The sequence below is a fragment of the Rana temporaria genome, chromosome 11 (genome assembly GCF_905171775.1).
Source record: "Rana temporaria chromosome 11, aRanTem1.1, whole genome shotgun sequence".
Lineage (NCBI taxonomy): Eukaryota > Metazoa > Chordata > Amphibia > Anura > Ranidae > Rana > Rana temporaria.
This window is the reverse complement of record NC_053499.1, coordinates 163274330-163299633: the sequence shown is the minus strand read 5'-3', so window position 1 is coordinate 163299633 and position 25304 is coordinate 163274330. Positions and strand designations below refer to the sequence as shown.

The 25304-nt window shown below is 50.8% G+C and overlaps 1 protein-coding gene across 1 annotated transcript in view; it reads right to left on the bottom strand.

The window, feature by feature from the left end:
• SPIRE2 (spire type actin nucleation factor 2) overlaps window positions 1-25304 on the bottom strand; it is an 80745-nt gene that overhangs the window by 9271 nt on the left and 46170 nt on the right. Inside the window, exons 2-12 of the mRNA XM_040329644.1 lie at window positions 24425-24468; window positions 18120-18464; window positions 16576-16644; window positions 10395-10559; window positions 8718-8804; window positions 8518-8632; window positions 6703-6866; window positions 5309-5513; window positions 3941-4056; window positions 1584-1718; window positions 250-317 (exon numbers count right to left, since the gene is read on the bottom strand). Of these exons, the coding sequence (XP_040185578.1) occupies window positions 250-317; window positions 1584-1718; window positions 3941-4056; window positions 5309-5513; window positions 6703-6866; window positions 8518-8632; window positions 8718-8804; window positions 10395-10559; window positions 16576-16644; window positions 18120-18464; window positions 24425-24468 (1513 nt within the window). The remainder of the gene's footprint in view (window positions 1-249; window positions 318-1583; window positions 1719-3940; window positions 4057-5308; window positions 5514-6702; window positions 6867-8517; window positions 8633-8717; window positions 8805-10394; window positions 10560-16575; window positions 16645-18119; window positions 18465-24424; window positions 24469-25304) is intronic.

Here is a 25304-nt window from a genome sequence, read left to right as displayed (position 1 = left end):
ACACAATCCCTTCTCCACCAGTGCACAAAGCAAACACACTATATAAACCATACGCCATAACGCACAATAATCGCCCCCCCCCCCGGGTATGTACAGTGTGTGTTCTTTTTCAAAAAAAAATATTTTTATTGATTTTTTTTTATTATACAACTAAAAACACATGAAAAATTCCCACCCAACATCAACACATAAATAAAAATACAGCAGTATGTGTGAATTCTACAATCCGATGGAATGATTGGCACTCACCTCTTACAGAACAAACAGTTGGCCGGCCAGGAGAAGAGCGGGAACTTTGATCGGCAACAGCAGCAAACCTGAGAATGAGAACATTCCATGTATTATGGGGGGTTTTCAGGGGGTGGAGCTTGTACGGAAGGGGGAGGAGGGAGAAATAAAGTAAAGTATTCATAGTCTTATAGGAAATCCAGAATGATTTTGTACATATTTTATATATATTGAAAATCTGCATTTATACGATCGGCAGATAATGAATGTTGTATATGAAGAATGTTGTGTTCTCCTGCTGAGCCGACAGATAAAGCTAAAGCCTCATTTTTATGCATCTTGGGCCCCTTTCACACTGGGGCGGGGTCAGCGGTAAAGTGCTGCTATTTTTAGCGGCGCTTTACCGCCAATTTCACTGCGCTATTCGCCCGCAAGAAGCAGAGAAAGGGTTAAAACTACCGCAAAGCACCTCTGCAGAAGCGCATTGCCGATGGTATAGTCGCAGTGTCCCGTTTATTTCAATGGAGGAGGGGTATGCTGCCAGTCCTGCCAGTGCACCTCGGGGGCCTCACACTGGAGAGATGGTAGCGGCTGTTCCAGGGCGCCATTTGTAGTGTTGTTGCCCCCCAGTGTGACCACAGAATAGAGGATAGGATTTTCTTTACACAGAAGAAGAGAGAAGTCAGTGCTGATAGGGGAATCCCTCCCGTGAAGTTACTGTGTTCTCCCAATGGGGGGGGGGGGGGTTGTCGATTAAATGTGGTGGGGGATTAAATGTTGGGGGGTGGGGTCGGGGTTAAATGTTGGGGTTGTGGGGGGGGGGGGTGGGGGTTATATCCTAAAAACCCAACATGCTGGTTGTACCCAATGGATCAGCCTGCTGCCCACACATGGAACCAGCAAGGATTAGAATCATCTGTGGCGGCTTTAGAGCTTTGCTGACACAAGCCCATCGATTACAGATCTCAATAGCTGAAGCTGCAAAAATGATCCGAGCAGCAAGTTCCCTTATTCCCTCATCAGAGGCTCCATCTGAGGTCTCAATTAGACAGACTGAGCCGGAAAGCGAGCAAGTCTTCTCTGGGAATCAGTTTATTCTATATTTGTAAAAGTCTGCATACATATAGGAAATGTTTTCCACCCCCCACCCTTCATCCAGAGTGGGGGGGCGCTCAAATACTGGAGGGGTGTTACTGGTCAGATCACCAGGGAAAAGACTACAAAAAAAGAAAACGAATGCAGCCGCCACCTCCAATGATGGGTAAGGTGCACTATAGGACATGTCTGGTTTTGGGTTGAATACCGCCCCCACCCCTCCCGCGGCTGATTGGATAATGGCAGTTGCTCTCGGTTACCTTCCCCTTCTTCAGGTTGGTGTACAGCTCTTTGCTCTGCAGAAACTTCTCCATCTCGGCCTTCACCAGCACCCGCCGCACGTTTATCACCTCCTCCACCGTCAGCGCCAAAGTGTCCACCGGGTGGCTGAACTCCTAAAAACAACATTCACACTTATTAATGCGATAATCGCAAAAAACGAGCAAAAAGATGATTGGATGGTGCAGGAGGCAATAAAAAAAAAAAAACATCAGTGATTGATCGATTTTCTGATTGCATGTGAATGGAATCCGCACAATTGTTTTCTTATAAATCCGCTTCTGAAAGAAAAGTTTTTACCGGCAACATGTGAAAGATCGCCCCCAGCAGGCAGCTCAGGGGGGAGGGGCTACAAAGCAGTCGCATTACCGCTAAAAAAAAACCCCACACAGCAAAATTCCACCAATCATTTACCTGAACCCAACACCAAGACCGACATCTATGCAGGTCACCATCCATGCGATTTCCAGCGCGCTTCACATTTTTGATAGGTTGTGTTTTTTTATCTTTGGTTAATAGGAACGTAGGAGAGTTCTGTTCATGGAGTGCGGCTTTAATGCGACTTTACACCCTATGGCACCCAAAGCCGCATCAAAGGAGGGCAGAGACCTTTATAGGTCTAAAGTCGCATGTTAGGGTTAGGGGTTAGCGTTCTAAACAATTACCACCAACCCCCCAATATTTAATCCCCACCCCCCAACATTTAATCCCCAACCCCCCCCTAACATTTAATCCCTTACCCCCCCCTAACATTTAATCCCTAACCCCCACACCCCCAACATTTAATCCCTAACCCCCACACCCCCCAACATTTAATCCCTAACCCCCCCCCCCCAACATTTAATCCCTAACCCCCACACCGCCCAACATTTAATCCCTAACCCCCCCCCCCCCCATAACATTTAATCCCTACCCCCACACCCCCAACATTTAATCCCTAACCCCCCCCCCCCCCATAACATTTAATCCCTAACCCCCACCCCCCCAACATTTAATCCCTACCCCCACACCCCCAACATTTAATCCCTACCCCCACACCCCCAACATTTAATCCCTAACCCCCACACCCCCCAACATTTAATCCCTAACCCCCACACCGCCCAACATTTAATCCCTAACCCCCCCCCCCCCCATAACATTTAATCCCTACCCCCACACCCCCAACATTTAATCCCTAACCCCCCCCCCCCATAACATTTAATCCCTAACCCCCACCCCCCCAACATTTAATCCCTACCCCCACACCCCCAACATTTAATCCCTAACCCCCACACCGCCCAACATTTAATCCCCAACCCCCCCAACATTTAATCCCCAACCCCCCCAACATTTAATCCCCAACCCCCCCAACATTTAATCCCCAACCCCCCCAACATTTAATCCCCAACCCCCCCCAACATTTAATCCCCAACCCCCCCCAACATTTAATCCCCAACCCCCCCAACATTTAATCCCCAACCCCCCCCCAACATTTAATCCCCAACCCCCCCCAACATTTAATCCCCAACCCCCCCCAACATTTAATCCCCAACCCCCCCCAACATTTAATCCCCAACCCCCCCCAACATTTAATCCCCAACCCCCCCAACATTTAATCCCCAACCCCCCCAACATTTAATCCCCAACCCCCCCCCAACATTTAATCCCTAACCCCCCCCCCCAACATTTAATCCCTAACCCCCCCCCCCCAACATTTAATCCCTAACCCCCCCAACATTTAACCCCCACCCCCCTAACATTTAATCCCTAACCCTTAACCCCAACATGCAACTTTGGACACAAAGGTTCCTGCATTACTTTGATGCAACTTGAGTGACAGAGTTTAAAGTCGCATCAAAGTCGCACTCCATGAACAGATCTGTCCTGTACTTTCCTATTAGCAAAAAAACAAACAAAAAAAACTAAAATCCCTGACACTTTCCAAAAACAACGCACAGATGTGAACGAGATCCACAGCAAACCAGATTACATCAACTGCAGTGCGTTTCTGCAAAAAAAAAAAAAAAAAACCCTCACACAGTCACACACGCACAGGTGTGAGCCGAGGGTAAGGCCCCCCCCCCCCCCATACTAAACCTAACCCTTGAAGGATGGGGGCGGGGGGGATTATGGTGCTCAGGCTCCCCCTCATCCAATCACAGAATGCCTTGTGAAAATGAATACAGGGCATTTTATGAATGGAGGAGGTGGAGAGCGAGCGACCCGCTTTCGGGAGCCGTTCTCCAGCTGGAGCGGCGAATTGCAGCGCTGGACGTTCGGCGCATTCTGTAGCCTAAAAGGGAGTGACAGCTTTAGTGAACTCAGCAGCAGCCACACAGGAGGCACACATGATTCTTACCAGCCAGCGGTGCCTGTTGTCTGCCCCGGAGTCGGGTTCGGTCTTCTCCTGCAGGGAGCTGAGTGTACTGCGGCTGGGGGAGGGGGTCCCGCAACTTCCGCATCTCGAGTAATTCACTGCGGACAGGAAAAAGTACCGGGGTTAAAGTTTTTACTTTTCACATTAAACCCGTATTGACAAAATTCAGCACAACACAAAAATTGCAGCAAAAATGTCCAAAAAGACTAAAAAGGTTTATAATATAAAAAATAAATAAAAAGAACTGCCAAGCTCTCCATCCTGTGGGGGGGGGGGGGGGGAATAAAAATATTCGGTTATTTTCTCTCCAGGTCGAATGTTATTCTTCACAAGACTACATAGTAACACACACATTATATATATAGTGTGTGTGTGTCTCTCTCTATCACACACATACAGTATCTGACAAAAGTAAGTACTCCCCTCAGTCACATTTCTTGTATCTTTTCATGTGACAGCACTGAAGAAATGACACTTTGGGGTAGATTCACATAGCGAGTACGCCGGCGTATCTACTGATACGCCGGCGTACTTTCAAATTTCCCGCGTCGTATCTTTAGTTTTAATCCTCAAAACAAGATACGACGGCATCTGGGTAAGATCCGACAGGCGTACGGCTTCGTACGCCTTCGGATCTTAGTTGCAATACTTCGGCGCCCGCTGGGTGGAGTTCGCGTCGTTTTCCGCGTCGAGTATGCAAATTAGCGATTTACGACGATCCACAAAGGTACGCGCGGCCGTCGCATTTTCTAACGTCGTCTGTAGTCGGCTTTTTCCGGCGTATAGTTAAAGCTGCTATTTTGCGGCGTATCGATAGACTTGCCATGTTAAGTATGGCCGTCGTTCCCGCGTCGAAATTTGAATTTTTTTTTGCATAAGTCGTCCGTGAATCGGGATGGACGTAACTCACGTCCAAGTTAAAAAAAATGACGTCCTAGCAACGTAATTTAGCACAATGCAAGGCGGGAAATTTCGGACCGACGCATGCGCAGTTCATTCGGCGCGGGGACACGCTTCATTTAAATGAAACCGCCCCCAACCCGCCCAATTTGAAATCCGCCGCCAGAAATACACTACGCCGCCGTAATTTACGGCACAAACTCGCTGAGGATTCGAAAATACGCCAGGTAAGGTACGGCGGCGTAGCGTATCTCTGATACGCTGCACCGATCTATTTGTATGTGGATCTGGCCCATTGTATCTCCAATGTTCTGTGGTGAGTGGGAGGAGGAGGGAGGAGAGCACAAGCATTGTGCAGCACTAAAAAGGCAGGAAGCCGAGCCTGAGGATGTAATGAAATAATAACCCCCCCCCCCCCCCCAGAGCAGAGCTAAAACTCGGAGCACTTACAGAAACCTCGATTGGCTCCGTGCGGGACGTTCATGCTCCCCGATCGCGCTCGTGTCTCCGACTCCTGCGGCTCTCTCTGTGAAGGTTCGTGTCCCATCTCACACTGCAGCCGGGCCAGGTCCTGCTCCGAGAACGATCGGTCGCGTTTCAGAGGCAACGGGGCGCTGATTACCCTCCGCAGCTCAGAGTTGGGGGAATCGTCCTCCTAGAACACAAGATCGGGGGGGGGGGGATTGCTGCATTGAGCCGCCTGCTTCCATCGCAATATTTCACTGCAACCACTTTCTGAAAAATCATGATTAGCGACGCCCCGCCCATTCACAGCGCTGGCGGGAATTGCTTTTAAATTTTAAATCCTAGGTCTGGTATATTTTTTTTTTGTCCCCCCACACAATTACTGTATGTTAGTCCAGGAGGGAGAGGGAGAAAAAAACAAAAAGAAGGGAGAGGGAAAGAAGAAAACAAAAAGAAGAGAGGGAGGAAACAAAAAGAAGGGAGAGGGAGAAAAAAAAAAAAAGAAGGGAGAAAAACAAGAAGGGAGAAGGGAGAGGGGAGAGGGGAGAAAACAAGAAGGGAGAGGGGAGAGGGGAGAAAACAAGAAGGGAGAGGGGAGAGGGGAGAAAACAAGAAGGGAGAGGGGAGAGGGGAGAGGGGAGAAAACAAGAAGGGAGAGGGGAGAGGGGAGAGGGGAGAGGGGAGAAAACAAGAAGGGAGAGGGGAGAAAACAAGAAGGGAGAGGGGAGAGGGGAGAGGGGAGAAAACAAGAAGGGAGAGGGGAGAAAACAAGAGGGGAGAGGGGAGAGGGGAGAAAACAAGAAGGGAGAGGGGAGAGGGGAGAAAACAAGAAGGGAGAGGGGAGAGGGGAGAAAACAAGAAGGGAGAGGGGGAAAACAAGAAGGAAGAGGGGGAAAACAAGAAGGAAGAGGGGGAAAACAAGAAGGAAGAGGGGGAAAACAAGAAGGAAGAGGGGGAAAACGAGGAGGGGAGAGGGAGAAAATGAGGAGGGGAGAGGGAGAAAATGAGGAGGGGAGAGGGAGAAAATGAGGAGGGGAGAGGGAGAAAATGAGGAGGGGAGAGGGAGAAAATGAGGAGGGGAGAGGGAGAGAAGAGGGAGAGGGAGAGAAGAGGGAGAGGGAGAGAAGAGGGAGAAAGGAGAAAACAAAAAGAATGGAGAGGGAGGGGGAGAGGGAGAAAACCAAGAAGGGAGAGGGAGAAAACCAAGAAGGGAGAGGGAGAAAACCAAGAAGGGAGAGGGAGAAAACCAAGAAGGGAGAGGGAGAAAAAAAAAGGAATAAAAAAAAAAAAAAAAAGGGAGAGGGGGGGAAAAAAAAACGACCTGACCGGCCACTTCCACGCTGTCCTTGACCCGCCCCCCCCATCATTTTGTAGCTCACCTCAGACAGATTCATCTCCTCCATCTCAGCCAGTGTGGGGGCTTTCAGCAGAACACGAGAACGCGGCCGGGGGGCTGCCGGGTCCGGATTGGAGAGGTTAATGCAGGACGTTGATTTCTTGTCGCTGGAACAAGCGTCCACAATACACGGGAGAGACCCGAAACCTGAGGAGAGGAGAATGGGGGAGCGTTAGAATAAAGGCAACCCCCCCAACCCAAAACAGCGTCCAATCAGAACTTCCTGCACCATGAATATGGGATGATGGCAAAGAAGAGGAGTTTTGGGCAGTGGCGGCTGGTGCGCATATTTGTTTTATTTTTTGGGGGGCCCTTAAAAAAAAATGAAAAAATAAATAAAATCATCAATTGCTGCCACTGTGCCCCCCCATCCTCCGCGCTCCGAATCCTCCATATTTTTTCCCATCCTCTGCTATGATTGGACGCCTGACAGGCATTCAATCACAGGGCCTGTCACTTCAGCCAATCAGGTGACAGGGTAACCAGACCCGAGCACCTGATTGGCTTAGAGGCGGGTCAGTGTTAGTGAAGGGATTCATCCGAGTCTAACACAACACATTACGGGCTAGATTCAGAAAGCCCGCCGTAAGTTTGTGAGGCTGGGGCTGGATTCACAAAGAACCTGCGCCCTAAGTTACGGCGGCGTAGCGTAAATCTGCCGGCGTAAGTGCGCCGAATTCAAATTGAGAAGAGGTGGGCGTGTTTTATGCTAATAAAACATGACCCCACGTAAAGAACGTCTCTAACAAACGGTGCATGCGCCGTCCGTGAACGTATCCCAGTGCGCATGCTCCTAATCACATCGCAAATAGTCAATGCTTTCGACGTGAACGTAATTTACGCAAAGCCCTATTCGCGAACGACTTGCAACGACGTAAACAACGCAAAATTCTACGCTGTCCCGACGTCCATACTTAACATTGGCTATGCCTCATATAGCAGGAGTAACGTTACGCCGAAAAAAGCCTTACGCAAACAACGTAAAAAAAATCCGCCGGGCGCACGTACGTTTCTGAATCAGCGTATCCAGCTCATTTGCATATTCTAAGCTGAAATCGACGGAAGCGCCACCTAGCGGCCAGCGTAAATATGCACCCTTAGATACGACGCCGTAGGAGACTTACGCCGCTCGTATCTTAGCCTAATTTAAGCGTATCTGGTTTCCAGAATACGCTTAAATTTACGATGGTGTAGATTCAGAGTTACGACGGCGTATCTACTGATACGCCGGCGTAACTCTCTCTGAATCTAGTCCTATGTGTGCAGAGCCGGTGTTCTGCCGAATAAGTTCCCGCCCGGCGGATAAGGATCCCCCTGTACTGCGCAGGCGCGGCGCTTGCGCAGTACGAACCTCAACTCAGCCTCCAAAAATAGCCAAACATGTAGAGCCGAGAGTCGGCGCTACACGGCGCATTACAAAACAAATGAAAGGCTGGTTTTGGCCATCAACATTGCAAGACGCCCCGCTAGGACGTGTACTTCATTGGAAAAATTACCCCCCGCCCCTTGCAGAGGAGCACGAGCATCGGGAGCGTGCAGCACGTGTCATAGTGATTGCGCCGTGTAGAGCTGAGTTGAGGTTCGTACTGCGCCTGCGCAGTACAGGGGGGGGGGGGGGGTCCTAATCCGCCAGGGGAACTTATATGGCAGGACACCGGAACGCGCATCCTTCACTCCAAGGAGGGTGTAACCACAAGGCCACCACCTGGGGAGGGGGGGGGGGGGTAAACTTTTTCTTGTTTCTGGACTTGACCCATCTACCCGCACAGAGGAGACAGGGCCTCTTAGATCACTTTACCTTTTTGCCGAGTCTCCACGGGACGCAGCTTCTGGTCTTGTTTAATCTCCTCCAAGATCTTCTCATGGAGACTCCTCTGTTGGATCGGCAACGGTGGCAAATTCCGACTGGACACCTACAGAGAGGAGGAGGAAAACGCAGATGACATCGACAATTCTAATTTAGCGCAGGACGCATTTGGCGAGAGAAGAAGATCTTACCGGCTTCAGAGGAGGACGAGACCTGATGAAGTCCAGGATCAGCTCATGCGCGTCTTTCTTCACCGTCAGAGGGATGTCTCCCCCTACCTGTCAGGGAACAGAATACATCAGAACTGATTGAATGATCTGTGACACTTAGGCCCCTTTCACATTGAGGCGTTTTTCATGCGGTACAGCGCTAAAAATAGCGCTGCTATACCGCATGAAAAAACCTGCCCTGTAGTCTTCATTGTGAAAGCCCGAAGGCTTTCACACTGAAGCGGTGCGCTAGCAGGAGCGCTCCAAAAGTCCTGCTAGCCGCATCTTTACCGCGGTATAGGAGCGGTGTGTTCACCCCTCCTATACCGCGCCTTCCCATTGAAATCAATGGGAAAGCGCGGTAATACCGCCCGCAACGCGGGCAGTATTAACCCTTTTTCGGCCGCTAGCGGGGGTTAAAACCTCACCGCTAGCGCCCGAATATTGCGGTAAATACGACGGTATAGCCGCACTACAAATCGCGCGGCTATACCGTCACCGCGGCTGCACGCCTCAGTGTGAAAGCAGCCTAAGGAGCGGCGACATTTCTGTGTCCAGAGTCCTCATCACTACCAAATGTGGGGGCAACCGAAAGCCCCACCGTACTAAGGGCCCTTTCGCACTGGTGCGTTTTTGCCGCGTTTTCGCGGTAAAAATAGCGCTATTAAAACGCTCCCCATTTAAATGAATTAAAAAACGCGGTAAAATGTAATTTCCTGCTTGTGTGATTGGCTCACTGATTATCCCAAAAGTCTGCACTAATGATATCTACCGATACGCCGTCGTAAGTCTCTCTGAATCTGGCGAATGGTTTTCAATGGCCTGGTTCACACCAGTGCTTGCAGTTCCAGTGCGTTTAAAGAAAAGAAAAAAAAAAAAGTAGAACATGCCGCATTTTTTCTGCACTGAAACACACGTATCCTAAATTAGGATGAAGAAAAAAAAAAAAAATGTAAAATAAGGGGGAGGGGGAAAAAAATTGCAACGGAAACGCATCAAAAAATGCACATGCAGAAAAGCATTGGGACTGCGTTTCTATGGCGTGAACGGGTCCTTACTAAAACTAAAACACGCAGAATCTGGTGCAGCTCTGCATAGAAACCAATCAGCTTCTTCATTTAAGCTTTGATAAAGCCTGGAAGCTGATTGGTGCAGCTCTGCATAGTGACCAGATTCTGTGCATTTCCCCTAAAGTCACATGACAAGTCGCATGAAGTGTGAATGGAGCCTATAGTCACACACACACACACACACACCTTTGGGTGACGCGACATGTCTGTGTATGAGGCCGACTCCAATCACTGACCACCCATGTGATAGATGGACTCTAAAGAGAACCTGTCCTGAGAGCAATGCAGGACCACCAATGCGCATTTCCTGCATTGCGCTCAGTTTCCTGTAAACACATTAATCTGTCAGTTTGGATAATCAACATTTCTGGGAGAAACTCCCCCCCCCCTCCCCCACAACCCCCAGAGAACGGAGACCCCCCACTTCGGGGAGAACCCCCCCCCCCCAACCCCCAGAGAACGGAGACCCCCCACTTTGGGGAGAAACCCCCCCCCCCCCCCAACCCCCAGAGAACGGAGACCCCCCCACTTCGGGGAGAAACCCCCCCCCTCCCCCAACCCCCAGAGAATGGACCCCCCCAGGACTCACCATGACCTTGCGCAGCTTGTAGTTGCGTGCCCGGATGTCTTGCATCAGCATCTCGAACGGAGTGAGTTGGTATTCGGTGGGCAGAGAGTTGAAGGTCTTGTCCCGCACCTTCTTCAGCTGCACCCCGTGTCGCAGATCTCTCATCAGCTGCACCCACAAACGAGCCTGCAGAGCACAGGACACCACACGTGAGGCGCACAGCACCGAGTACACGGTCCGGCAGACGCAGACACGCGTCATACATGAGCAACATAAAAAAACACTGCGTGACGCAGAGCACAGAACAGACAGCAAAACAGAGGCCGAGAGACGCCAGGCGTGTGACACAGAGAGGGCGGGACATGGTGGTGCGCGAAGGACAGGCCGCGCTCAGCGATGGGTACACCTCGGGCACGTGTACTCTGCCGGCAGCCACTTCATCCTTAGATATGCGGATCTTCCAGGTCAGGCTGTCATACATCTCACACACACGGAGACTCACACACCTGTCTGCTACCTGAGAGGTAGAACACCTGTGCAGGGCCGGCGTGGAGTGACCTTTGGGCGGGATCAAAGGACTTCTATCATAAAATCATTGCATCAGAATTATTACATCCCAATAGCTGTGATGAGAGAAGTCGGAGCATCAATTACAACTTTATCACTTCTTAATTGTTATCCACAACTTTATATGCAAGCCAAGCTGGCCGGGAAAACTAGGACTGGGGGCGGGGCAGATGATTACACACAGGTATGCTGCAGCAGGTTTAGTATTGGGAGCCAATGGGAGCGCCTCTGGCAGGGCTTTAGTTTGCCCCAATTTCTGTAAGACCCCTTTCACGCTGGCCGTTCGCACTCAAGCGCTGCTCGTTTTTAGTGGCGCTTTTGCATCGCTTTTTCGGCCACTAGAGCAAAATACAAGAGACTTTTAAATACTCCCGTTTTGCTGTGTTTTTCAGGCGCTGTCTGTTCATTCGTTCCAATGGGCGGGGCAATTTTAAATACAGCGCTCCCAACCCACCCCAAAGATGCTGCTTGCGGGACTTTTCGAAAATGTCCCGCAAGCGCACCGCCCCACTGCGAAAAGTCAAACTGGAATGGATGGGAGGCATTTTTAGCAGTGGCCATTTCCAGCGCTAAAACGCCTAAAAACCGCCCCGGTGTTAAAAGGGTCTAAGCCCGGTTCACACTGAAATCTTGCAAGTTCAACTGAACGTTGCGCGATTTTATTCCCGCATTTGACGCCCGACTTCGGGGGGCGATTTCAGAGACATCTGGGCGGGTTTCTGCACAGAAGTCAACGAAAAACGCACCCCCCCCAAATTGCCAAAAGTAGTACAGAATCAGTGTGGGAATCAGTGTGGCGCTGCAAACGTGGCGTTGCACCGATTTGGACGGCGCCATTGCCGGCAATTTCCGCCGATTTAGCAAGCACTTTGACATGCCAAATCGATCCAATGTGAACCAGAGTTAAGACCCCTTTCACACTGAGGCAGTTTTCAGGCGTTTTAGCAGTAAAAATAGCGCTAAAAAAAAGCACCTGAAAGGCACCTCCCTTCATTTGAATGAGCGCTTTCACAGTGGGGCGGAGCCGTAAAAAAAAAGTCCTGCAAGCCGCATCTTTGAGGCGCAATAGGAGCGGTGAATACACCCCCCCCCCCCCCAAAGCGCCCCTGCCTATTGAAATCAATGGGCAGCACCGCCGAACTGCCGCTGCAGCGGGCGGTTTTAACCCTTTTTCGGCCGCTAGCGGGGATTAAAAGTGCATCGATAGCAGCCGAAAAGACGACGATAAAGTGCCGCTAAACATAGCGCCGATTTAACGCCAACGCACGCCAGCGCTTTGCAGGAGCTAGAACGCTAAAAATAGCACCTGCAAGAGACGCTGCCGTTTCTCCAATATGAAACCCCCGAGGGCTCTCACACTGGAGCGGTGCGCTGGCAGGACGGCAAAAAAAGTCCTGCTAGCCGCATCTTTGGAGCGGTGTGTATACCCCTCCTCCACTGCTCCTGCCCATTCAAACCAATGGGATTCCACCGGCAAAGCGGAGGCGCTTTGCAGTGGGTTTAACCTTTTCTTGGCCGCTAGCGGGGGGTATAAAAGTGCCCTGCTAGCGGCTAAAAATTTGATGGTATAAATAGCGGCGCTTTACCGCCGACGCTGCCCCAGTGTGAAAGGGGTCTTAGGTTTGCCACCTCATCCCTTTTAAACCTGATCACATATGAAGTACACAGGTTCTGGGGCTAATTAAGGTGATAATTAAACTCACTCGGTGTCTCATCTGCATTAAATGATCCTCAGAACCGCGTAATTCATCTATGTTCGGGTTTAAGTCCTGGTTCATATTGGTGCGTTTTGACATGTGAAATCGCACGTCAAAATCAGCACCAATTGCGGTCAATTGACGCCGTCCTAATCGGTGTGTCGCTGCATTCGCGGCGCCGATGTCAAAGAGTCGTTCCTGTGCTACTTTTTGGGATTTCGGGGTGCGATTTCCAAACCCGCCAGACGTCTCTGAAATTGCCACGGAAATCGGGACAGGCATGTGGGAGGGAAATCGAGCTGAAGTCACACGGCTTCATTCCCGCAGCTCAGTGCGATTCCGGGAATAAAGGGGTGAGGTGGCAACCCAACTGTCTGCGTCCATCCAATCGGCCAGACGGTTTGGGAATCGGACCGCCATCTGCTTTTGGCGGAGAGGGTCGGATGGCGGCGGGTGTCAGCGCTGCTCCATAGAAGAGACTGGGTCGGGTCCGGCTGAAAAACTGACCCCCCCCCCCCCTCCGATCAGACCGCCCGTGGGAAGGGGGGCCTCGGGCTGCGCTCACATTGCATGTCAATAAACATGCATTTATGTTTTTGCCACATTTCGGGTGCATTTTCTGGGTGTTCATTACCCAGCATGCACCTGTGCGCCCCGAAAAACTCACCAAAACTGTGGTCCATTTTCCATTCATTTCAATGGGGAGCTGCGTTCCTATCCCAGCACTGTGTACACCTCATCGACCACAATGCTGCTTTGCGGGTTTTTATCTTGGGGGTGGGGTGTGATCGCCACCTGACACTCATTGAGATCAATCGGATCACAACCAGCTGAACACTCGGCCTGCAGCCGACATTCAGCAATAAAAAAAAAAAGTTAATTAATTAAAAAAACAGCCACCAGGAGGCAGCAGAAGCGCCTCTTAAATGCCTGTCAGCTGCAGCTGTGACGCACTTTGAAAAGCGATCCACCATGGATCACTTTTCAGCAGGCAGTAAGCTGACCGCCTGTCTGAAATGAGGCCCCCCCGTTCACATTGACTACAGCTTTGAAATCTTCATCTGAAATCGCATGGCAGTGCGACTTTTATGGCATCTGTTGCGGCTTCAGGCACAAATGTCTATTCGAGTCGCACCGGAAATCGCCGAAAGAAGGGAATGTGCTACTTTTTGTGGCGACGCAAAGTCATCATCGTGCGACGGTGTGATTGCCGGTGACTTGTCGTCATGGTTCCCCTATCCAGATGGTTCCTGTAAGGACTGCGCAGGCGCAATCCTTGCCGACGGAAATCTCCGAACCTCGGCCGGCATTCCAGGCTCATTCCTTAGGCCCCTTGCACACTGGGGCGTTTTTCATGCGGTACAGCGCTAAAAATAGCGCTGCTATACCGCATGAAAAATCATGCCCTGCAGTGTTCAATGTGAAAGCCCGAAGGCTTTCACATTGAAGCGGTGCGCTAGCAGGAGCGCACCAAAAGTCCTGCTGGCCGCATCTTTACCGCGGTATAGAAGCGGTGTGTTCACCGCTCCTATACCGCGCCTTCCCATTGAAATCAATGGGAAAGCGCGGTAATACCACCCGCAACGCGGGCAGTATTAACCCTTTTTTGGCCGCTAGCGGGGGTTAAAACCTCACCGATAGCGCCCGAATATCGCGGTAAATACGACGGTATAGCCGCGCTACAAATAGCGCGGCTATACCGTCACCGCGGCTCCATGCTTTCCTCAAATTCCACGTCGCCCTGGATGCCGGCCGAGGTTCGGAGATTTCCGTCGGCAAGGATTGCGCCTGCGCAGTCCTTTACAGGAACCATCTGGATAGCCGGAACCATATTGGCAGATCACCGGCAATAGGATGTGACCCGTCAAATCGTATGACAAGTCGCTCCAACGAACACAGGGGCTGAAGCTGGATACACACCATACAACTTTTCTTGTTTGATTTCCTTTAGATTCGCCTTCAGCTCTGTAATAGAAGGGCCGGCCTGATTGCGTACGCATTGATAGGTGTGACCTCCTAATATATGGAAATTGTATAATGTGTATCCATCTCTAGAGACCGTCCCATTGGTTGGAAAGTTTGGTCTGTATGTATGTGGAGGGAGAGAGAGAACCGCCCAGGGTTGGTCAGAGGCTCTTTTCCTAGGTCACTGCCTGCCATTGAGAACTGCTGATTGCACACACAGCGATTACAACTGCCGGCAAGACCCGCTGATTGCTGCCGGTGGCCACCACCGCCTGCATGTATTCCGCCGTCTGAATGTAGCCTAATGCCCCGTACACACAGTCAGACTTCTGACCGGCCAAAATCGCATCGGAATTCCATGGGAGTAAAAGAGAACATGTTCCCTATCTAAACTCCGATGGAATTCCTCGGAATTTCCGATGAGAAAAGACCGATGGGGCTACACATACATTCCGATCGTGTGTATGGGGCCTAAGGGAGGCATTGGGCTAAACATACATTCCGATCGTGTGGGCGGGGCCGAAGGGAGGCATTGGGCTACACATACATTCCGATCGTGTGTACGGGGCCTAAGGGAGGCATTGGGCTACACATACATTCCGATCGTGTGGGCGGGGCCTAAGGGAGGCATTGGGCTACACATACATTCCGATCGTGTGTACGGGGCCTAAGGGAGGCATTGGGCTAAACATCCATTCCGATCGTGTGGGCGGGGCCTAAGGGAGGCATTGGGCTACACATACATTCCAATCGTGTGGGCGGGGCCTAAGGGAGGCATTGGGCTACACATACATTCCGATCGTGTGGGCGGGGCCGAAGGGAGGCATTGGGCTACACATACATTCCGATCGTGTGGGCGGGGCCGAAGGGAGGCATTGGGCTACACATACATTCCGATCGTGTGTACGGGGCCTAAGGGAGGCATTGGGCTAAACATCCATTCCGATCGTGTGTACGGGGCCTAAGGGAGGCATTGGGCTACACATACATTCCGATCGTGTGGGCGGGGCCTAAGGGAGGCATTGGGCTACACATACATTCCGATCGTGTGGGTGGGGCCTAAGGGAGGCATTGGGCTACACATCCATTCCGATCGTGTGTACGGGGCCTAAGGGAGGCATTGGGCAACACATACATTCCGATCGTGTGTACGGGGCCTAAGGGAGGCATTGGGCTACACATCCATTCCGATCGTGTGTACGGGGCCTAAGGGAGGCATTGGGCTACACATACATTCCGATCGTGTGTACGGGGCCTAAGGGAGGCATTGGGCTACACATACATTCCGATCGTGTGTACGGGGCCTAAGGGAGGCATTGGGCTACACATACATTCCGATCGTGTGTACGGGGCCTAAGGGAGGCATTGGGCTACACATCCATTCCGATCGTGTGTACGGGGCCTAAGGGAGGCATTGGGCTACACATACATTCCGATCGTGTGGGCGGGGCCTAAGGGAGGCATTGGGCTACACATACATTCCGATCGTGTGGGTGGGGCCTAAGGGAGGCATTGGGCTACACATCCATTCCGATCGTGTGTACGGGGCCTAAGGGAGGCATTGGGCTACACATACATTCCGATCGTGTGTACGGGGCCTAAGGGAGGCATTGGGCTACACATACATTCCGATCGTGTGGGCGGGGCCTAAGGGCGGCATTGGGCTACACATACATTCCGATCGTGTGGGCGGGGCCTAAGGGAGGCTGCTGCCCAGACATGGCCACTGCTTGTTTGAATCTGAGATCCAACATGGAGCCAGCACCCGAGGCAGCGGGCACAACTGCAAGGTAAGTTGGCATTGGCTGGGGAGGGAGGTGGCAGAAGGATAGGTGGATGGATCTCTTATCCTTTAACAATACAGAGAAGTGGTGGAGGGGAAGCGATGAGGTCCTGTAGGGGCCAATCAGTGCTGAGAGCTCCTCCACATCTCCCCGTGTTCCAGCCAATGAACATCCATCGCTCCTCCTTACCCAATCCGTTTTCTGCAGGTTCTCAAGTCCATCGGGCTCGGCTTCCTCCACCCGCATCTTTATCAGCAGCTAGAGGAGAAATATCTGCATTAGTTTTGTGCTGACTGCAAAAAGTAAAGAGCCCGGTGTAATCTGAGACTATGAGGTCTTATCTGAGGTTATCCCTTCTTTCGATGTTTAGATGTCTTTTTAATATGTAATTTAATAAAGATTTATGTATTTTTATTACACAAATAGTCGGAGTTCTCAGCAGCAGCATGTTTAAAGTCCAGATTCTGTGGTTTTATTAATTGTCTATCTGCATCCTGGGATGATGTCTCTGATGAGAACATGAATAATACCCATCAATGGTATCCCACCCAGATTTCAAAAATAGTATAATTATCCCTTGTTGTCGTGTGTTATGCGGTGTTATCTTGGGGTATCTGGGGCTATCTGGTGTTATCTGGGTGTATCTGGTGTTATCTGTGGGTATCTGGTGTTATCTGGGGGTATCTGGTGTTATCTGGGGGTATCTGGTGTTATCTGGGGGTATCTGGTGTTATCTTGGGGTAGTTGGTGATATCTTGGGGTATCTGGTGTTATCTGTGGGTATCTGGTGTTATCTGGGGGTATCTGGTGTTATCTGGGGGTATCTGGTGTTATCTTGGAGTATCTGGGGCACCTGGCGTTATCTGGGGCTATCTGGTGTTATCTTGGGGTAGTTGGTGATATCTTGGGGTATCTGGTGTTATCTGGGGGTATCTGGTGTTATCTGGGGCACCTGGTGTTATCTGGGGCTATCTGGTGTTATCTTGGGGTATCTGGTGTTATCTGTGGGTATCTAGTGTTATCTTGGGCTATCTGGTGTTATCTTGGGGTATCTGGAGTTATCTTGGGGTATCTGGAGCTATCTTGGGGTATCTGGAGCTATCTTGGGGTAACTGGTGTTATCTGGGCTATCTGGTGTTATCCGCAGTTATCTGGTGTTATCCGCGGTTATCTGGGGGTATCCAGTGCTTTCTGGGGTTATCCGTTATTTGGGGTTATCTGGGGTTATGTGGAGTTACCTGGTGTTTTAATCCGGTGCTATCTGGTGTTATCTTGGGGTATCTGGTGTTATCTTGGGGTATCTGGAGTTATCTTGGGGTATCTGGAGTTATATTGGGGTATCTGGTGTTATCTTGGGGTATCTGGTGTTATCTTGGGGTATCTGGAGTTATCTTGGGGTATCTGGAGTTATATTGGGGTATCTGGTGTTATCTTGGGGTATCTGGTGTTATCTGTGGGCTATCTGGTGTTATCTTGGGGTATCTGGTGTTATCTTGGGGTATCTGGAGTTATCTTGGGGTATCTGGTGTTATCTTGGGGTATCTGGAGTTATCTTGGGGTATCTGGTGCTATCTTGGGGTATCTGGTGTTATCCGCAGTTATCTGAGGGTATCCGGTGCTTTCTGGGGTTATCCGTTATTTGGGGTTATCCGGTGTTATCTTGCGTTATTTTGGGTTATCTGGTGTTTTCCGGAGTTATCCGTTTCCTCTCCCTTCCCTCTCCCTTCCCTTACCTCTTTGGCCTCCCGTATTTTATGGAGGAAAGCTTGGAGCTCCATGGTTTCTGCGAAGAGCGCCCGGCACACCGCCTGGTAGTGGATTGGCGCCTCTTTGGGTTCTGGAAGGCGGGAGGCGCAGAAGCGCAGGACCGCCGAATAGCTGCGCACCACCCGAGGAGGACCGTCTTCATCCTCATCCTCGGTGCCCTCATAGCCCTCATCCGCCATGGAGCCTTCCGATTCGCTGGCAGCCATGAGGTCGATGAGCTGCTCCAGTTGGGGGCTGAGCTCCCGCTCCTCGCTCTCGTCCAGCCCCCAGTCTAGCGCTCGGTAGATGACGAAGCCCAGGCATTGCACCATCTGTGGAAGAAAAGGAACGTTAGATGGGATGGTGAGCGGCTTGGCGAGCAAAGACGCCGACAGACTTCTCTGGATAAAGGGGACCGGACGCTAAAATGTAAGATCCGCATATGTGGCTCCGCACCCCTAGCCCCGCCCCCTGGTGAAAAATAACAAATATAAAATAATAATCCAGTGTAAACAAATCGCTACACAAGTCACATTGTAATTAAAAGTTATTAGAAATTCCCTTTCCTTCTCAATCTGCAGCCGCAGTCATTTTCTGTAAAATCCAATATGGCCACCTGGAGGCGCTCTGTGCACAGATAGTACACAGACCCCTCCCCCCAGATATGTCACTTCCTGCTTGTGTGATTGGCTCTCTGATGTTCCCTGCAATGTACAGAGATCACCCAGAGGGGGGGGGGGGGGGGTTTAAAGTTCCATATAGTGTTACTTTTCACAAAACTTTATTCAAAAAGTAAAACGGTAATAATAAAAAAAACAATAATACATCATTTATGGTGGACAGTTATATGCAATTATTATTATTGCTGTTTTTTTTTTTTTAAATAAATAAAGTTTAGTAAAAAGTAAAATTTTATGGATCTTTAAAGAGAACCTTCTTTTCCCGGAGTTCTTTTCCCCGGGGTATTTATTGTGTATTCAGCGATGTGCCCCCTTCTGGTTTGGATATTTGTACTTTAAGACCCCCATCTTCTATCTGTGGTGTGTATTATTATTATTATTAGTGCTCCAGGACCCCCACCCTCCGTGTCAGTGAGCGTCCTGCGGGGTGTATTATTATTATTAGGACCCCCACCCTCTGTGTCAGTGAGCGTCCTGCGGGGTGTATTATTATTATTAGGACCCCCACCCTCTGTGTCAGTGAGCGTCCTGCGGGGTGTATTATTATTATTAGGACCCCCACCCTCCGTGTCAGTGAGCGTCCTGCGGGGTGTATTATTATTATTAGGACCCCCACCCTCCGTGTCAGTGAGCGTCCTGCGGGGTGTATTATGCTGAAGTGGGATTTCTTGGAAATAGAACGATCGGATCCTGAGCACCGGGGGACCCAAAACCACAAAGCAATTACCCTTATTATTATTAAAACCCAGAATAATAACCCGGCGCGACCCAAAACTGCTGATATAGGAAGAGAATTCAACGTTTCTGCTCTGGAAATGTACTCTATATCACCAAAAGTATTGGGACGCCCCTCCTCTATATATACTCTATATCACCAAAAGTATTGGGACGCCGGCCTTTACACACCTCCCCTCCCCCATTATATATATATAATGGGGGAGGGGAGGTGTGTAAAGGCCGGCGTCCCAAAACTTTTGGTGATATAGAGTATATATAGAGGAGGGGAAGGGTGTATATATATATATATATATATATATATATATATATATATACACCCTTCCCCTCCTCTATATATACTCTATATCACCAAAAGTTTTGGGACGCCGGCCTTTACACACACATGAACTTTAATGACATCCCAGTCTTATGCTGGCCATACACTCCACGAAAAATCGTCCGAACGAACTTTCGAAAAACGAAAGTTCGGTCGTGAGCGCAAACGATGGTGCTATCATGTAAAGACCGATAAATCGTTCAGTGGACATAAATAAAAAAATTTGGTTAGTTTTTCTTACATATAACTAGTGCAGAAATTTCGGACGGGAAACACATTAACCTTCCTATTTACCGTATTTATCGGCGTATACCGCACACTTTTTTGCCCTGAGAGTAAGGGCAAAATCGTGGGTGCGCGATATACGCCGATACCCGCTTTCCCGCACCGATTTCGAACACTGCGCCAGCATATACCGAGCGCAGTACACTTGTGTATAGTCGGGCAGGCTCGGCTCCTCTCGAGCTCACGTACAGGACGTCCAGGACGTGAGCGCGAGAGTAGCCGAGCCTGCCCGACTATACCCGAGTGTACTGCGCTCGGTATATGCCGGCGCAGTGTTCAAACTCGGCGCGGGGATCGAGCGGGGAGGACACCGCAGAAGGATGCCGCACCCGACGAAGAGGACACCCGAATCCGCAGACGGGCGCCGGACCCGACGAGGCCACCGCGCAAGACACCAAAACTGTAAGTACTAAAATGTTTTTTTTTACAGGAATGTGGGTCCACTTTAGGGGTGCGCGCTATACGCCGGAGAGCGCAATGCCCCGATAAATACGGTATCATGTAGTATAATTAGCACTATTTTGCACTCTATAAGAGCACTTTACACTAATGAGACGGTTTGCATCCTTTCTTCCACTTTGGAGACACGGGACGCTATACCAATGCGATTGCCTCCCCCCCCCCCCCCTGCAAAGACCTGATTGGCAGCCCCCCCCCCCAGCAGGAGCTGTAGTGGCCTTGGAGAGAGGAGACCCACCCTTGCGAAATGCATGTGCCCCTCACCCGGCCGTGTATTCTGAAATGCAGTGCCAGCCTGCTTTAGAAACGGACACACCCCCTGCTAATAGGAGGAAGCGCCATACAGAAGGCTGTGAAGGGACCTGACCCCCAAAATAAAACTTTGTAAAAAGGTACTTAATTATATATTATTTATTTGGTAAAATATTTTTTTATTATTATTGAAATTATTTTATAAAAATAGTAGTTTACATGCTGTGCAATCATATTTACGTCTAGAGCTGTCCACTGCAGTACCTCTATTTTTCCACAAGATGTCCTCAGTCTCAAGGGCTCATCTTCCTTTACCAATCCCCCTCGACAGGCCATGTTTGCAGGTTTTCCTTTATCTTGCACAGGCGCTTGAGAGGCCCAGATTCAAGAAGCTATTGCACAAGCGCAACCATAGGTTGCGCGGCGCAATAGCTGTTTTGCTCCCGCGTAGCGAATGCCCCTGATTCAGGAACATCGCTACGCGGACTGCAGCCTAGGATATGACAGACATAAGCCTCCTTATGCCTTCATATCTCAGGCTGCATTCTTGCGTTGGCCGCTAGGGGGCGCGGCCATTGTGATCGGCGTATAGTATGCAAATTGCATACTACCACCGATTCACAAAAGTTGCGCGGGCCCTGCGCACGCAAGGTACGGAGTTTCCGTACGGCGACTTTAGCGCAAGGCTGCTCCTGCTAATAGTAGGAGCAGCCAATGCTAAAGTATAGCCGCCCTTCCCGCTCGTGAAATTTAAATTTCACGTCGTTTACGTAAGTGATTCGTGAATGGCGCTGGACGCCATTCACGTTCACTTAGAAGCAAATGACGTCCTTGCGACGTCATTTGCCGCAATGCACGTCGGGAAAGTTTCCCGACGGAGCATGCGCTGTTCGCTCGGCGCGGGAGCGCGCCTAATTTAAATGATTCCCGCCCCCCGCGGGATCATTTACATTAGGCGCCCTTACGCAGGGCTAATTAGCATAGCGCCCGCGCAATTTACGGAGCTACTGCTCCGTGAATCGCGGGCAAATCGAAATATTTGCGTGGGCGCAGAGCAAAAATCGTTGCCCTTTGCCCACGCAAATATTGCGCGGATCTACCTGAATCTGGGCCAATGGCTTGGTATTTTGGACAGCTATTTTATCACAGGGGGTCTCAAACCGGCGGCCCTCCAGCTGTTGCAAAACTATGAGTCCCATCATGCCCCTGCCTGTGGGCGTCATGCTTGTAACTGTCAGCCTTGCAATGCCTCATGGGACTTGTAGTTTTGCAGCAGCTGGAGGGCCACCAGTTTGAGATCCCAGAAAAGCCTCGTACACACGATCGGATTTCCATCGGACAAATCCGTGGAATTTTGTGCGAAGGGCGGCGGCCGTGAACTTGTTCTGCATACAGACGGCAGAACTTTTTCAGCCAACAAACACGAAACTACAAGTGTTTTTTCTGCTCTTTAGCGCCACCCTTTGGGCAACTTCTGCTAATGTTGTCTTATGGTGAGCATTGCTTCCGAGTATGCGTGTTTGTACTTTGGATTTTAGTCCGACGGACTTGTGTTCACACGTTTGGATAATCCGACGGAACACAATTGTTGTCGGAAAATTTGAGAGCGTGGCGATCCCACATTTGTTGTCGGAAATTCCGACAAGAGTTGTCCGATGGGGAGTACCAACGGTCGGATTATCCCACAAAAACCTTCCATTACGCAATTGTTGTGGGAAAATCCGATTGTGTGCACGGGCCTTAAGACAACATTAGCAGAAGTTGCCCAAAGGGTGGCGCTAAAGAGCTGAAAAACCACGTTGTTTGTGTTTGTTGGCCGACAATTATTTGCCGTTTGTATGCGAGACAAGTTCCTGGCCAACGCCCTCCGCACAAAAGTCCTACGCTCTGTCCGATGGAAATCCGATGGTGTGTACGAGGCGTAAGGGAGCAGAGACAGAGGATTGGGAAATAGGCAAAGGGGCGAGAACACCCGACAGGTGATGTGACCAATATGAAGACAGATCTGGCCCTGTGTGTGGCCCTGTGTGTGGCCCTGTGTAGATCTGGCCCTGTGTGTGGCCCTGTGTGTGGCCCTGTGTAGATCTGGCCCTGTGTGTGGCCCTGTGTGTGGCCCTGTGTAGATCTGGCCCTGTGTGTGGCCCTGTGTGTGGCCCTGTGTGTGGCCCTGTGTAGATCTGGCCCTGTGTGTGGCCCTGTGTAGATCTGGCCCTGTGTAGATCTGGCCCTGTGTGTGGCCCTGTGTAGATCTGGCCCTGTGTGTGGTCCTGTGTGTGGCCCTGTGTAGATCTGGCCCTGTGTGTGGTCCTGTGTGTGGCCCTGTGTAGATCTGGCCCTGTGTGTGGTCCTGTGTGTGGCCCTGTGTGTGGTCCTGTGTGTGGCCCTGTGTGTGGCCCTGTGTGTGGTCCTGTGTGTGGCCCTGTGTAGATCTGGCCCTGTGTGTGGTCCTGTGTGTGGCCCTGTGTGTGGCCCTGTGTGTGGTCCTGTGTGTGGCCCTGTGTAGATCTGGCCCTGTGTGTGGTCCTGTGTGTGGCCCTGTGTAGATCTGGCCCTGTGTGTGGCCCTGTGTGTGGCCCTGTGTAGATCTGGCCCTGTGTAGATCTGGCCCTGTGTGTGGCCCTGTGTCTGGCCCTGTGTGTGGCCCTGTGTGTGGTCCTGTGTGTGGCCCTGTGTAGATCTGGCCCTGTGTGTGGTCCTGTGTGTGGCCCTGTGTAGATCTGGCCCTGTGTGTGGTCCTGTGTGTGGCCCTGTGTAGATCTGTCCCTGTGTGTGGCCCTGTGTCTGGCCCTGTGTAGATCTGGCCCTGTGTGTGGCCCTGTGTAGATCTGGCCCTGTGTGTGGCCCTGTGTGTGGCCCTGTGTAGATCTGGCCCTGTGTGTGGCCCTGTGTGGATCTGGCCCTGTGTAGATCTGGCCCTGTGTGTGGCCCTGTGTGTGGCCCTGTGTAGATCTGGCCCTGTGTGTGGCCCTGTGTGTGGCCCTGTGTAGATCTGGTCCTGTGTGTGGCCCTGTGTAGATCTGGCCCTGTGTGTGGCCCTGTGTAGATCTGGCCCTGTGTGTGGCCCTGTGTGTGGCCCTGTGTAGATCTGGCCCTGTGTGTGGCCCTGTGTAGATGTGGCCCTGTGTGTGGCCCTGTGTAGATGTGGCCCTGTGTGTGGCCCTGTGTGTGGCCCTGTGTGTGGCCCTGTGTAGATCTGGCCCTGTGTGTGGCCCCTCTAGGTGTGCAGGATGAATTTCCTTCTGTCGGTTGCTGTAAGTTCAGTACAGAGACATTTTAAAATAACATTTCATATCAATACAATAAGAAATAAAAATGTCCCGATCTGAAATCTCTGAGGGTCCCTCCCACTTTTATAATAACCAATCACACCACACCCCCCCATTCATAAAGATGGTGAATGCAACACCCCCCCCCCCCCCATTCATAAAGATGGTGAATGCAACCCCCCCCCCATTCATAAAGATGGTGAATGCAACCCCCCCCCCCATTCATAAAGATGGTGAATGCAACACCCCCCCCCCCAAATATCATCTTTCCAGTCATATGTGATTTCAGGTCTTACCTGAGTCTCTGTGATGGATGGAATGGGGGCTCCTTCCGGGGTCTCTGGGGAGAGAAAACACAACATACATTACAGGGGGGGTCCCTGAGCTCAGAGGAAATCACCTTTTATCAGGGAGGGGACTACGGAGCATGCAGGACCCCCACACCCCCGGGGGGGGGGGGCTCTGAAGATTGACTTATCAGGACGCGATTGTTTCCTATTCTGGGGGATCGTCCATCTTGAACCCCATTATTTTACAATCGCTCCTCTTTGGAAAGCGGATTTCTATCAGTGAGAACTTCCTCAGTAACACAAAATCCAACTTTTCCAAAAAATGAACAAATGCGCCAACATTAGGAACATAAAAAAGAAACAAAGATATTTCCCCAGAGAAACAAAAAGGAGGAATCTGCAACTGATTTGTTACAATCCTGAGAAGTCCAGAGATCCCCCAGAGGGGGAGGGGGGGCCCCAAGAAAAGTGGAGGTAGGGGCCGGCCAATAACGGCCATACATGATTCGAATCTCGGCCAGCTTGACCCGTGAATGGCCGGCTGAATGTACCAGGTGGGTCTGACTTGGGCAGTGTACAACCAGCATGCAGGGTTTTACCTGCGATTATCACTAACACCTTCTATAGCTGCTAGCAATAATCCCTGTCCTCTTGGCTTGTCCCCCCCCCCCCCCCCCCCCAATGGCCCGGGCAGAAGGGATTCCCCCATCAACTCTGTCTGTATTGCTGTGGGAAAAGAGCAACTTTCTTTCCTGCAACCCGTGGTTGCAGGAATGAAATTTGCTCAGTGCACTTCTTAAAATGTCGATCGGGCCAAGCTGGACCATACAGAATATATAAAGGGAAAGGAATGATGGACAATCAATGAAGTGAGATAAGAACATGG